At 38.9% G+C, this 13134-nt stretch overlaps 1 protein-coding gene across 6 annotated transcripts in view; it reads right to left on the bottom strand.

The window, feature by feature from the left end:
• The window catches only part of NFATC3 (nuclear factor of activated T cells 3), a 137443-nt gene that overhangs the window by 60115 nt on the left and 64194 nt on the right, over nt 1–13134 (bottom strand). For all 6 annotated transcript variants that reach the window (XM_045047053.1, XM_045047054.1, XM_045047055.1 and 3 more), the window contains exon 4: nt 2819–3018. In XM_045047053.1, coding sequence (XP_044902988.1) covers nt 2819–3018 — 200 coding nt within the window. The remainder of the gene's footprint in view (nt 1–2818; nt 3019–13134) is intronic.

Here is a 13134-nt window from a genome sequence, read left to right as displayed (position 1 = left end):
AAGGAAAGGAAAGGAAAGGAAAGGAAAGGAAAGAAAAGAAAAGAAAAGAAAAGAAAAGAAAAGAAAAGAAAAGAAAAGAAAAGAAAAGAAAAGAAAATGGGTCAAATGGATGCCTGGAGGCAGATCACTGTTCTCTTCAAGAAAGAGCTTTGCTCAAGTGGGAAACAAGCATTGGTTGAGATTCCAAAGTTCTTTCTGTATCAGAGAACACAGAAATTTTAAGAGTAGAGACCACTGGGGCGCCTGGGTGGCTCAGTTGGTTGAGCGACCAACTTGAGCTCAGGTCATGATCTCATAGTTCGTGAGATCAAGCCCTGCAATGCTGACAGCTCAGAGGCTGGAGCCTGCTTCAGATTCTGTGTCTCCTTCTCTGTCTCTGTCTCTGCCCATCCCCCATTCATCCCCCCTCCCCCTTTCTCAAAAATAAACATTAAAAGAAAAAAAAAAAGAGTAGAGATCATCACGGCTCAGTTAAGCATCCAACTCTTGACTTTAGCTCAGGTCATGATCTCGTGGCTCCTGAGTTCGAGCCCCGCACTGGGCTCACTGACAGTTTGTGGGGCCTGCTTGGGATTCTCTCTCTCCTCTCTCTGCCCCTCCCCTGGGCTCTCTCTCAAAAATAAATAAATAATCTTAAAAAAAAAAAAAAAGAGTAGAGACCATCAGCTAGCTATCTGCTTTGCCTTAAAAGAACTCTGTAGTAGCCCCTGTGTGATGACTTATTGGGTTGGGTTCTCCTGTACTGCCCTTTTGAACAAAGCAGGTAAAAATAAGGTTTTTATCTCAATATTAACTTGTCTTTCCCAGTAATAAGTAGGTAACAAGGTAAGTTCTTAAGGCAATTCTTATAATAATATAATTTTATCACAATATTCAGTTTACCTAAAAAAGTTATTTAAGTATAAATTTAAAGGAAGAGATCTAGAGACCAAAATCTAATTTTATATAACTGTTCTTGGAATAGCCTGGGACAGATGTTACTGCCATTTTAAGAAAGGTAGTTTGAAACAATTTCTGTAATAAACCTCACTATAAGTTTCAAATACCTAGTTGTGAGGATTAACAGTTGCCTACTAAATAAATATCTATTTCCCCCTTCTTTCTTAGTAATAGATCCCTGTATCATTAGAGGTAGCAATGTGCTCAGGTAAAAACAAAACAAAACAACCCCAGACCTTCCTTATTTACAAGGATGAACAATAAGATATGCTAGATAGGTTTCTGTAACAAGCCTCTTGATAAAGACAGACTAGACAGACTAACTTGTGGCACCTGACTGGTTCATTTGGTAGAGAATGTGACTCTTGATCTTAGGGTTGTGAGTTCAAGCCCTACAATAGGCAGAGAGCTTATTACTTTAAAATATATATAAACAAATACAACACAGTAAAATAAAGAGGCTAACTCAGATGGAAGTTTTCTTTAGCCCTTTTCCTTATTCCTTCTGGGACTATGGTTGTGATGGTTAGAGTTCCAGCAGCCATTTTGTAACATGAGACAATCTTGAGGACAGAAATCACACGTTAAGAATAGCAAGGGGGCGGGGGGCACCTGGGTGGCTCAGTCGGTTGAGTGCCTGACTTCAGCTCAGGTCATGATCTCGCGGTCTATGAGTTTGAGCCCCGCGTTGGGCTCTGTGCTGACAGCTCAGAGCCTGGAGCCTCCTTTAGATTCTGTGTCTCCTTCTCTCTCTGCCCCCACCCCTCCACTCTCTGTCTCTGTCTCTGTCTCTGTCTCTCAAAAATAAACATTAAAAAAAGAAAAAAAAAGAATAGCAGAGGGGGCACACGAGTGGCTCATTCAGCTGAAGTGTCCAACTCTTGATTTTGGCTCAGGTCATGATCTCAAGGTTCATGAGATCGAGCCTCACATCACGCTCTGTGCCAACAATGCAGAGACTGCTGGGGATTCTCTCTCTCCTGCTCTATCTGCCCCTCCCCTGCCCACATGTGCACACACTTTTGATCTCTCTCAAAATGTATACACACGCACACACACACATATAAAGAGGGGCACCTGGGTGGCTCAGTCAGTTAAGTGTCTGACTTCAGCTCAGGCCATGATCTCATGGTTCATGAATTCCAGTCCCGCCTCAAGCTCTCTGCTGTCAGCACAGAGCTTGCTTCAGATCCTCTGTCCAGACCCTCTCTTTCTCTGCCCGTCCCCCACTTGCTTTCTCTCAAAAAAAATATTTTTTTTAATTGGAAAAAAAAAAGACCAGCAAAGAAGAAAAACAGAGTTTGGGGCCCCAATGACTTATAGAGTTTCTGTGCTAGCCCTAAAAATGCCTATTTGTACATTTCTTTTATGGAATAACAAACTAAACGTCAACTGTTTAAGCCACTGCATTCCTTGTGTGACATATAATCCTAACCTGAACAAAACTCTAAAGCATTCTCATTCAGAAGCTAGCCACCTCATTTTGTTTGGAAAGGAGTCAAACAAGTAAGCCTGGAGACAGTAAAAGTTTCCTTAAGGAAATTTGACAATCATAATAATTGTATTGCAACTGTTCTTTTGTCTACCCTATTAGACTGTGAGCTACTTGTAAAAAGTCCATATATTTTTATCTTTAACATTTAACAAAATGCTTGGCTGGTACCACATGGTTCATAAACTTCTGCTGAAGTGCATTTCCTTTCTGGAAATCTGCTACCAACTTTAGCTAATGTCTTACAATTATCTACATAATGTTATTCTGTTAATTTAGAACCATGAATAATTCATTTCTGTACTATAAAAAGAAGTATGTTTTTCTCCGAAAGTTGTTTTAGGGGAAAAAAAAGAACTGCCCATTTTGGGGTATGTTTCCAGATACCTGGCTGACATATTGTTTTCAGGAAGAAGGGGAATTTCCAGAACCTTTGTGCTGGCAATTATTATCTCTTGACTTGCAGTAGCAACAGTCTTCCCAGTGATTCGATGCACCTGATAAAATGCATGAGGTCGTAAATATCGATCATCTGCTGTTCCAATAAACATCTGTAGATTTATCGGCTTTTCATTATAGCCCAGGAGCTAATTAGAAAGAACAAACAAAAATACAATTAATTATCCATTATATTTATAATAAGCTTACAACAGGAAGTTTATTATATCTGTAACATATATTATTGATACACAAAATGTTATTTCAAGAAGGTAACAATAAAAATGTAATAAGGGGCGCCTGGGTGGCGCAGTCGGTTAAGCGTCCGGACTTCAGCCAGGTCACGATCTTGCGGTCCGTGAGTTCGAGCCCCACATCAGGCTCTGGGCTGATGGCTCAGAGCCTGGAGCCTGTTTCCGATTCTGTGTCTCCCTCTCTCTCTGCCCCTCCCCCGTTCATGCTCTGTCTCTCTCTGTCCCAAAAATAAATAAAAACGTTGAAAAAAAAATTTAAAAAATAAATAAATAAATAAATAAATAAATAAATAAATAAATAAATGTAATAAGTGAACAATCTTCCAAATTTCAGAAGATTATGAGTTGTAAAATGCTGGAATGTTACAAAGGAATGAGGAGGTTTTGGGTTTTTTTGTTTTTTGTATATACATCCGGAATAAAAATTTTGCAAAGCTTTCTTATAGAGTACTGTGAAAAACCACAAGGAAAGGGTGCCTACATGGCTCTGTTGGAAGAGTTGCAACTCTTGATCTTGGGATTGAGTCTGAGCCCCATGTTGGGTGTAGAGATTACTTAACAATAAATTAAAAAAAAAAAAAAAAAAAGGTGCCTGGGTGGCTCAGTTGGTTGGGCATCCAACTCTTGATTTCGGCTCAGGTCATGGACCCAGAGTTCTGAGACTAAGCCTCGTTTCGGGCTCCGGGCTGAGTAGGGAGCCTGCTTAAGATTCTCACTCTCTCAGCCTGGGTGGCTGTCAGTTAAGTGTCCAACTTCAACTCATGGTTCGTGAGTTTGAGCCCCATACCAGGCTCTCTGGTGTCAGAGCAGAGGCTGCTTCAGATCCTGTCTCCCTCTTTCTCTGCCCCTCCCCCAGTTTACTCTCTCTCTCTCTCTCTCTCTCTCTCTCTCTCTCTCTCTCTCTCTCTCAAAAATAAATATTAAAAAAAAAAGAAGATTCTCTCTCTATCCCTCTGGCCCTCTCCCCAACTCGTGCTCTGCAAAGAGAGAAAGGAAATAAGGAAGAAAGGAAGGACAGACTGACTCTGTACTTTAGGCAACATTAACCATCCAGCCCAGACTTAAAAGACGTGGGTGTACAGGGGGCACCTGGGTGGCTCGGCTAGTTAAGTGTCCAACTCTTGATTTTAGCTTGGGTCATGATCTCACATTTTGTGGGTTCAAGCCCCATGTCGGGCTCCATGCTGACAGCGTGGAGCCTGCTTGGGGTTCTCTCCCCCCACCCCCTCTGCTCCTCCACTGAGTTCTCAATCAATTTCTCTCTCTCTTTCTCTGTCTCTCAAAATAAACAAGTAAACTTTAAAAAGACTTGGGTGTACAGGAAGGTCCTCTAACAGGCTATTAAAATCAGAAAGTTTGTTTTAGTAAAAAAATCTCAAAAAGCCTATTATATATGTTATCAACTTAAAATTTCAACTGACTTAACAGGCTGGGCTACTTGACCTTCTCTGGTGTCCTTCACTATTTTTGAGGTTAAGATGTGTATATAGGACTAGGACCAGGAGGTGCTAGAGGTAAAAATAGCAACCACCAAAAAAGGAGGAAAATAAAAGACATAGAGCCTGAAGAAGTACACATATAGCACTTAGGGAGATTCCCCTGTCCAATCTGATGCTGACTAGCACCCAAATGACCCACCATTATGCAGGTAACAATGACAAACAGGAACAAACATAAAGAACTACTTCAAAGTATGGAGAGCAAATATAAGCATATACTGGAAGCAAAGTGACACATGCTAGAATTGTAACAAAACAGTGTTTCCTGTTTTTAAGGCTTTCAACCTGAGGGAAGGCCACAGACCATGCCTTACAAAGTGGTTGACTTTCCTGTACAAAATCTAGTCTTGAAGGGCCTCAAGAACCAAGGACAGAGTTTGGGACAACTTCAGCCTCTGAGGAACTCTGAGTTCCCTCAGAGTAAAAGGGAACTCCCAGAAAGGAGACAGCCAGAGAAGGGGAGCTCCAAGTTATACAAATAAACTTTGTCCAGTCCTTTGGCTGACCTGGAAACCATCCATAACAGGTCAGATCCCAAGGAGTCTAAAGCTAATATAACTGAAATGAGACTATGAGCTCCCACTAACCAGAGAGACAGATTTTACAGGCTGACTCTAAACAAGTTAAGTGACTGCTTAAACAACAAAAAAATTCATTCTTTGGGGTTACATTTGGGTATATATGTATATCTGGTTTTGAATTGAATTTCTTTATATATTCTGAATCATTAATCCCTTGCAGATATAGGATTTTTACAAATATCTTTCATTCTGTAGGTTGTTGGGTTTTTTTTTTTTTTTTCACTTTCTTGGTGGTGTCCTTTGATGCACGAGTTTTTAACTTTCATGGGAGTCCAATTTATCTAGTTTGTCTTGTTGCTTGTGTTTTTGTTGTCATACTTGAGAAAGCACTGCCAAATCCAATGTCAAGACTTCCCTGAATGTTTTCTTCTAAGAGTTTTATAGTTTTAGTAAAGTCTTACATTTAGGACCTTGATCTGTTTTGAGTGTATTTTTGTCTATGATGTAAGGTAAGGGTCCAACTATATTATTTTGTGGGTAGATATCCAATTTTCCCAGCACCATTGGTTGAAAAGACTGTCCTTTCCCCCAGTGAATAGTCTTGGCATTCTGTAGAAAATGAACTGACCATGTGTGAGGGCTCATTTCTGGGCTTTCTATTCTATTTGGTCAATCTGTTTGTATGCCAATACCACAGTGTTTTAAACACTGCACCTTTGTAGTAAGTTACAAGTTAGGAAGAGTAAGCCCTCCAAATTTATTCTTCTTTTTCAGTGTTGTCTTGCTTATTTGAGGCCTCTTGCAATCCCACATGAATCTGAAAATATGCTTTTCCATTCAACAAAAAAGGCTGTTGGAATTTTGGTAGGAGCACTCACTCTCTAGATTGCTTTGGGGGGGTATTGATGGCTTAATGTTAAGTCTTCCTATCTATGAACATAGATATCCATTTATTATTATTATTATTATGTACTTACATTTTATTTTTATTTTACTTGTTTCCATCTATTTTTCTTTCTCTCAGCAGTATTTTATAGTTTTCAGCATATAAGTCTCGACACCTACTTGGTTCAACATATTCCTAAGTATTTAATTCCTTCAGATACTACTATAAATAGAATTACTTTTTAAATTTCCTCTTCAAGTTGTTCATCACTGGTACACAGAACCACAAATGGTACCTGTATTTTGATCTTCTACCCTGAAACGCTGAATTCTTTTATTAGCTCTAGTAGCTTTATTGTGGATGATGTGATATTTTCTATGTATAGGAATATGCCATCTATGAATAGAGACTATTTTACCTCTTCATTTGCAATTCAAATGCCTTTTATTTCTTTTTATTGTATAGTTCTGGCTAGGACTTTTAGCACAAATGCTTAACAGGAGTGGTGAAAGTGAGCCTCCTTATCTTGTTCCTAATCTTAACTCAGTCTTTTTTTTTTTTAATGTTTATTTATTTATTTGAGAGAGAGGTAGAGAGTGAGTAGTAGAGGAGGACAGAAAGAGGGAGAGAGAGAATCCAAAGCAGAATCCAAATCCACACTGTCAGCACAGAGCCCAAAACAGGACTCAAACTCACAAACCATGAGACAATGACCTGAGCCGAAATCAAGTTGGATGCTTAACCAACTGAGCCATCCAAGTGCCCCTAGCTTTCAGTCTTTTACCATTAAACATGATGTTAGCTGTGGGCTTTTCATAAATGACCTTTCATGGTAAGGAATTTTCCCCTTTTCCTAGTGTGTTGAGTGTTAGGGTTTTTTGGTGGCTTTTGTTTTTGTTTTTAACGAAAGGCTGTTGGGGCACCTGGGCAGCTCAGTTAAGCATCTGACTTTGGCTCAGGTCATGATCTCACAGTTTGTGTGTTTGACCCCGTACTGGGCTCTGCACTGACAGCTCAGAACCTGGAGCCTGCTTTGGATTCTGTGTCTCTTGTGCGCGCTCTCTCTCTGTCTGCCCCTGCCCCCAACTCACATTTGCTCTCTTTCAAAAATGAATAAATTACAAAAACAATTTAATGAAAGGCTGTTAAATTTTGTCAAATGGCCTTTTCCGTGTCAGCTGAGATGATCATGTGTTTTTTATCCCTTCTATTAATGTGGTGTATTACATCAACTGATTGTCCTATGTTCAATCCCCTTTTACATTTCTGGGATAAATTCCACTTGGCAATGCTATATAAACCTTTTAACGTGCTGTCGGATTTGGTTAGTTTTTTTGTTGAGAATTTTTGTGTTTAGATTCATTAGAAATCCTGATCTCTAGTTTTCTTGTATCTTTGTCATTATTATCCTTCTGATTAAAAATTTTTTTCATGCTTCTACAGAAATCCCTCCATCTCTTCACATACCTAGCCTACTTCTACTAACTGGTTTAGTATTTTATTATGGTTAAATGAAAGACTCTTTCTGGTAACTCCAACATAGATGAAGAGGTAGAAGATCTAAGCCATCTCATCTCTAGGTCTTCTTCTACTGATTGTTTTCTTTTCACTGTGGGTCACACTTTCGTGTGTGTGTGTGTGTGTGTGTGTGTGTGTGTGTGTGTGTGTGTACTGTTGAGCATATACTGAACATTCTGTATGACAGACTTCTAAAGACTCAAGTAGAAATGTATTTACCTCCAAAAAGAGGTATGTGATTTCTTTTGTCAGGTTACAGTTCTTAAGCTATGTCTCGTCTTTGTTGCAGATTTAGTCTCATTCCTCTGCTTTGAGTTAGTCGCTTCCTTATAGTTGGTGGTCTTAAAAGCTTCAGAGAGATTTCTCTCAGTAATCTCCACTGCTACTTTTAGCCACAATTGGGAGAAAGATGTGTTCCATGGCTGCTTTAATCCATTGAACCAACAAGGGAGCGACATGATAATATAGGTTGCATGAAGTCCATTTTTCAGTATGCAGAGTGGAGGAGGTGTCCAGCACTTCAAGGCAGTACTGGAGTTTCTGGCACTCAGTCCCTAGCACTGTCAGAACAAGTTGTGGTCACGAGTTACAGTGTCAGTGATGTTTTCACTACAGCAGTACTGGGTAGGATGGCTAGACAATGTTCTAGACCATGTAGCTTCCAAGCCTGAGATTTTATAATACCCTTTAAAAAAATTATCTTCTATTTCTGTACTATGACTTATAAGTTATCCTGATAGATGATATCAAATACAAAGTGCCTAGTCATGTCATATAGGCAGTGATAAACAAATATTAGCTATTATTCTGCATCCATGATTCTAGGTATGTAATATAGTCAGAGTTCACATGTGTAAAAAGAGTTTTTTTCTACTATGTAGTCTTTCAGATGAACACTTTACTCCCCCTGCTTGCCCATCCCTAGATTACAGTGGAGTTTGTAACCAAGCAACATCATAATTCAGTGATTATCCTCTACTTAGGAAAGGACATGAAGATTTCTGCCTATTATTGGGTAGTATAATTTACCTAGGATGGTTTCCAATACTGTAACATTTATAAAGAAGCAATTAAAGCTTGGACCATTGCAATAGCCTCATAACTGTTCTCCTTGTTTTCACTCTGGCTCCTTTACAGCCTACTCGCTGTGTAGAAGCCAGAGCAAACTTTAACTAGATAATTTCAAGCCCTGCTCAGAATTCTCTAATGGCTTCCTTTCAACACTCAACTAAATTAAAATGTCCTATGATGATTTACAAGGCCTATGTGATTTGATCCCTGGCCAACTTGTTGCCTTACCTTCTTTAACTCTCTTCCCTTCAATGATTTGCTCTGACCATCCTGGCCTTAATGCTTGAACCACCCAAACTCATCCTTAACCTCAAGGATTTCACACTTGATATTTTATCCCTCTGGAATATTCTTCCCTCTGATCTTCATATTACCTCACTCCTTCAGTTCCATACTCAAAGGTTACCTCCTAAGAGAAGACCACCCTACCTAAAATACCACATCTCTGTCCCCTTATCCTGTTTTATTATTTTTCATAGTATGGATCACTATGAAAAGTGTATTATGTATTTATTATCTATTTCCCTCAGTACCATAAGTTCCAAGAAGGCAGAAACTTTGTTTTGTTCAGTCCTCTACCCTTTCCTTTTTTAACTGAGGATCTATTATAAAAACATCCATATTGAATGCCACTGCTTCAGCCAATATTATATAGGTGACACTAAAATAAAGAACATATGCTATATGTTAACTAAAACTTATTTAATATTTATTTTTGAGAGAGAGAGCGTGGGCAGGGGAGGGGCAGAGGTGGGGGGAGGAACAGAGGATCCCAAGTGGGCTCTGTGCTGACAACAACGAGCCCAATGTGGGGCTCAAACTCACGAACTGTGAGATCATGATGTGAGCCAAAGTCAGACACTCAACCACTGAGCCACCCAGGCACCCCAACTAACTAGAATTTAAATAAAAACTTGAAACAAAAAGAATTTTTAAGAAGTAAAATTTAAAAAATAAAATAAAGAACAAAGCGGCATGTACTAAACTTTAAGAAATTAGTGAAGACTCTAAAAGGCAGAAATTTACTTATAATAAAAAGGATGTACGGAAGCATATGATAAAAATCAATGAAGGCTCTATGAAGGAGAGAGAGGACAGAATCATGGAAATCAGTTAAGAGGCTGAAGCACTAGGTACTAACATCACATGTATTGGAAGTTTAAATTAGGGTGGAAGTGAGAACATAAACAGAAAATAGAAATGAAGAAGGATGAATGCAATAAATATTTCCCTAAAGAAATTTTTTTTAACTGACTACACACGTAATAATGAGAAAGGAAAAAAAGAGGTTAGAAGTTGTGAGCTTCAGTATCTAGGAGAATGGTGGTATCATTAGCAAATAAATGAAGAAGTCACTGATTCAGAACAGGTTTGGAGGGAGATAAGGTAAGGTTTTCTTTTTTTTTTTATTTTTTTTTTCAACGTTTATTTATTTTTGGGACAGAGAGAGACAGAGCATGAACGGGGGAGGGGCAGAGAGAGAGGGAGACACAGAATCGAAAACAGGCTCCAGGCTCTGAGCCATCAGCCCAGAGCCCGAGCGGGGCTCGAACTCACGGACCGCGAGATCGTGACCTGGCGGAAGTCGGACGCTTAACCGACTGCGCCACCCAGGCGCTTTTTTTTTTTTTTTTTAATTTTTTTTTTCAACGTGTATTTATTTTTGGGACAGAGAGACACAGAGCATGAACGGGGGAGAGGCAGAGAGAGAGGGAGACACAGAATCGGAAACAGGCTAGGTAAGGTTTTCAATGTTAGTCATGGAGTATTCAAAGTAACAATGAGACAGCTAGATGGAAATAATGAGGCTATATAAGATGTATATCCTTGTAGCCCAGCCAAAAAATTACTGAACAATAAACACAATGCTTTGCTATCTATTTTGATAACAAAATAATACAGTCTAGTATTAAAGGATGTCTTTAAAGGATGACATTTATCTATTTTCCTTTCCTTATTTTGACATGATGAGCATGGACTGTACAAGTTCCAGTATAGCAATACTCAGAGGACTTGAAACACTACTGAGTTTTAACTTCAACATTGTGGTTTACAGTGCCCTGAGCAAAGTGTGAAGTGGTAAGAGTACCACACATGTTCTAACTACTCTACCATCGTTGCACAAAAACAGTCACAGTCAATACATAAATGAATGAGCATGGCAACACAATGAGTGAGGTACACTACAGGCATTTTATGACAAGGAGCCAAAGACTGAAATTCCTATCAATGCATGGGATAACTAGTTCTTCAAAGTACAGAACTAGCCTATGTTACGTGGAACTTCAGAATGTCCCACATATATTTATGTATACAGAGAAACTTATGAACTCAGAACCCAACTCCATAGTATAAATAAGTACCAAAAAAACTGCAGTTTTAACACATGAATTTGTAATGAATATGACCACCATATAAACTGAAGAAAACTTTAGCAAGAGTTCATCATTTCAGAAAATCATGTCATTGCCAGTAATGCCACTCATTGATGGAATTTAGGGTGCTAATCAATATGCCTGCCTCTGTACCTGCAACACTTGCAGTGATACTGCAGCTACAAATATCTAACTGCTTCACTGTCAAGCCTTTTCAATGTCAATGTCAAGCCTTTTCATTTTGAAATGTAACTATTTTGTTATAATTTAGTTCCAAATTTATTTCCCTGTAATATTACAGTATTATATTGATATTCTTACATTTGTATGTGCAAGTTGATTATATAATCTTTGCATTTCCATTTCAGGTTAATGAAGTAGTACTATAAAATATTTGTTCAAAACAAAAAAGTGGGGTTGGGTATGACAGAGTTGAGAATCATTAGTCTAGAAGATTTGCAAGTCGAGGCACATATGAATTTTCTCTTGGACCGGTCTGTCTAAAAGCGAATCTTCCAGTCTCGTCTAGGGAGCATAAACTTGTCATAAACATTTTGAGAGTTAAGAAAAGGGGTCAGGGGCGCCTGGGTGGCTCAGTTGGTTAAGCGTCTGACTTCGGTTCAGGTCATGATCTCACAGTACGTGAGTTCGAGCCCAGTGTCGGGCTCTGTGCTGACAGCTTAGAGCCTGGAGCCTGCTTCAGATTCTGTGTCTCCCTTTCTCTCTGCCCCTCCCCTGCTCATCCTCTGTCTCTCTCTGTCTCAAAAATAAATAAAAACATTAAAAAAAAAAAAAAGGCGGGGGGGGGTCAGAAGTCTCCATATTCAGTATGCAGACTTTCCTTATGCCTCTCCCTCCATCCACCCTCCATTTTCTGTACAGATCTTCAATCTCTGCCTTCAGGTATTCTAGAACCTAGGATGTCTATTTCATTCCTGCTGAAGAGCAAATCTCCAATATTCTCCCAGGGTAAGACAGTGATAATCACTTCACTATACTACATAAGAGAAAAATCTGCAAACTCTAACTGCTTCTTTTGTAGACTTTCAACTAATCCTTCTGTTTTCAGCTTCATCTCACACCCCACTTTCAGAGATACCCAGTGCCTCAAATTCCTGAGTCTTTCCACGGTTCTTTGATATAAAATTACTTGTGCTCTTTATTGACTCTTTCTCTCTATCCAACAAGGTTAAGTTACAGCTGTCTAATGTCTAATGAGAGTAAACACATGTGTTCAATTTACTATCTTTAACTGGAAGTTGCAGTTTTCTGTAAATATTTATATAGTCAAAAAAATCTATCAATATTTTCCCTTTTAAAAAAGATTTTATTTTTAAGTAATCGCTATACCCAATGTAGGGCTCAAACCTATAAGCACTAGATCAAGAGTCGCACACTCCACTGACTGAGCCAGCCAGGTGCCCCTCAATGTTTTCAGTTGTGATTTCTTTTTATATATTTTGGTAGACAAAGTTAATAAATTTTGCATCGGTTTAATTAAATTGAAAATATTCCAGGGGCACTTGGGTGGCTCAGTCAGTTAAGTATCTGACTTTGGCTCAGGTCAGTTCATGATCTCGCTGTTCATGGGTTCAAACCCCGCACAGGGCTCTGGGCTGACAGCTCAGAGCCTAGAGCCTGCTTCAGATTCTGTGTCTCCTTCTCTCTCTGCCCCTCCCCTAATCCTGCTCTGTCTCTCACAAATAAATAAACACTGAGAAAAATGTTTTAAAAAGAAAAAAATATATTCCATAAAAAATAAAATGCCAACGCGATCACAATAAAAACAAAAAAGCCTAAATAAGTCAGTAACTGAAGAAGAAATTGGAAACTCATGGCTAACAAGTGGTTATTCTGCTATATCCGTTGCTCTTTCATGTCTAATCTAAATTGAACAAATTATTCTATGGAACTGTTCATCTAGGGGAGGAAGAAACACCAACAACTTTACAATTTGCCCCTAAGTACTGTGAAGGGGACAGGGTCCATCTTGTTATCCCCAGAGCCCAATATGGTACTTTGCACATTACAGGCATTCAATGATTGTTGAATGAATGAACTTTGGAATAAGAGTACAATTTGGTGGCAAAAAATAACTCATGAGGTTTGTCAACAGAATTATTTAAATAAGAATTATAGCC

The sequence above is a fragment of the Felis catus genome, chromosome E2 (genome assembly GCF_018350175.1).
Source record: "Felis catus isolate Fca126 chromosome E2, F.catus_Fca126_mat1.0, whole genome shotgun sequence".
Classification (NCBI taxonomy): Eukaryota; Metazoa; Chordata; class Mammalia; order Carnivora; family Felidae; genus Felis; species Felis catus.
The sequence above is the reverse complement of the archived record's forward strand: the minus strand, read 5'-3'. Positions and strand labels throughout refer to the sequence as shown.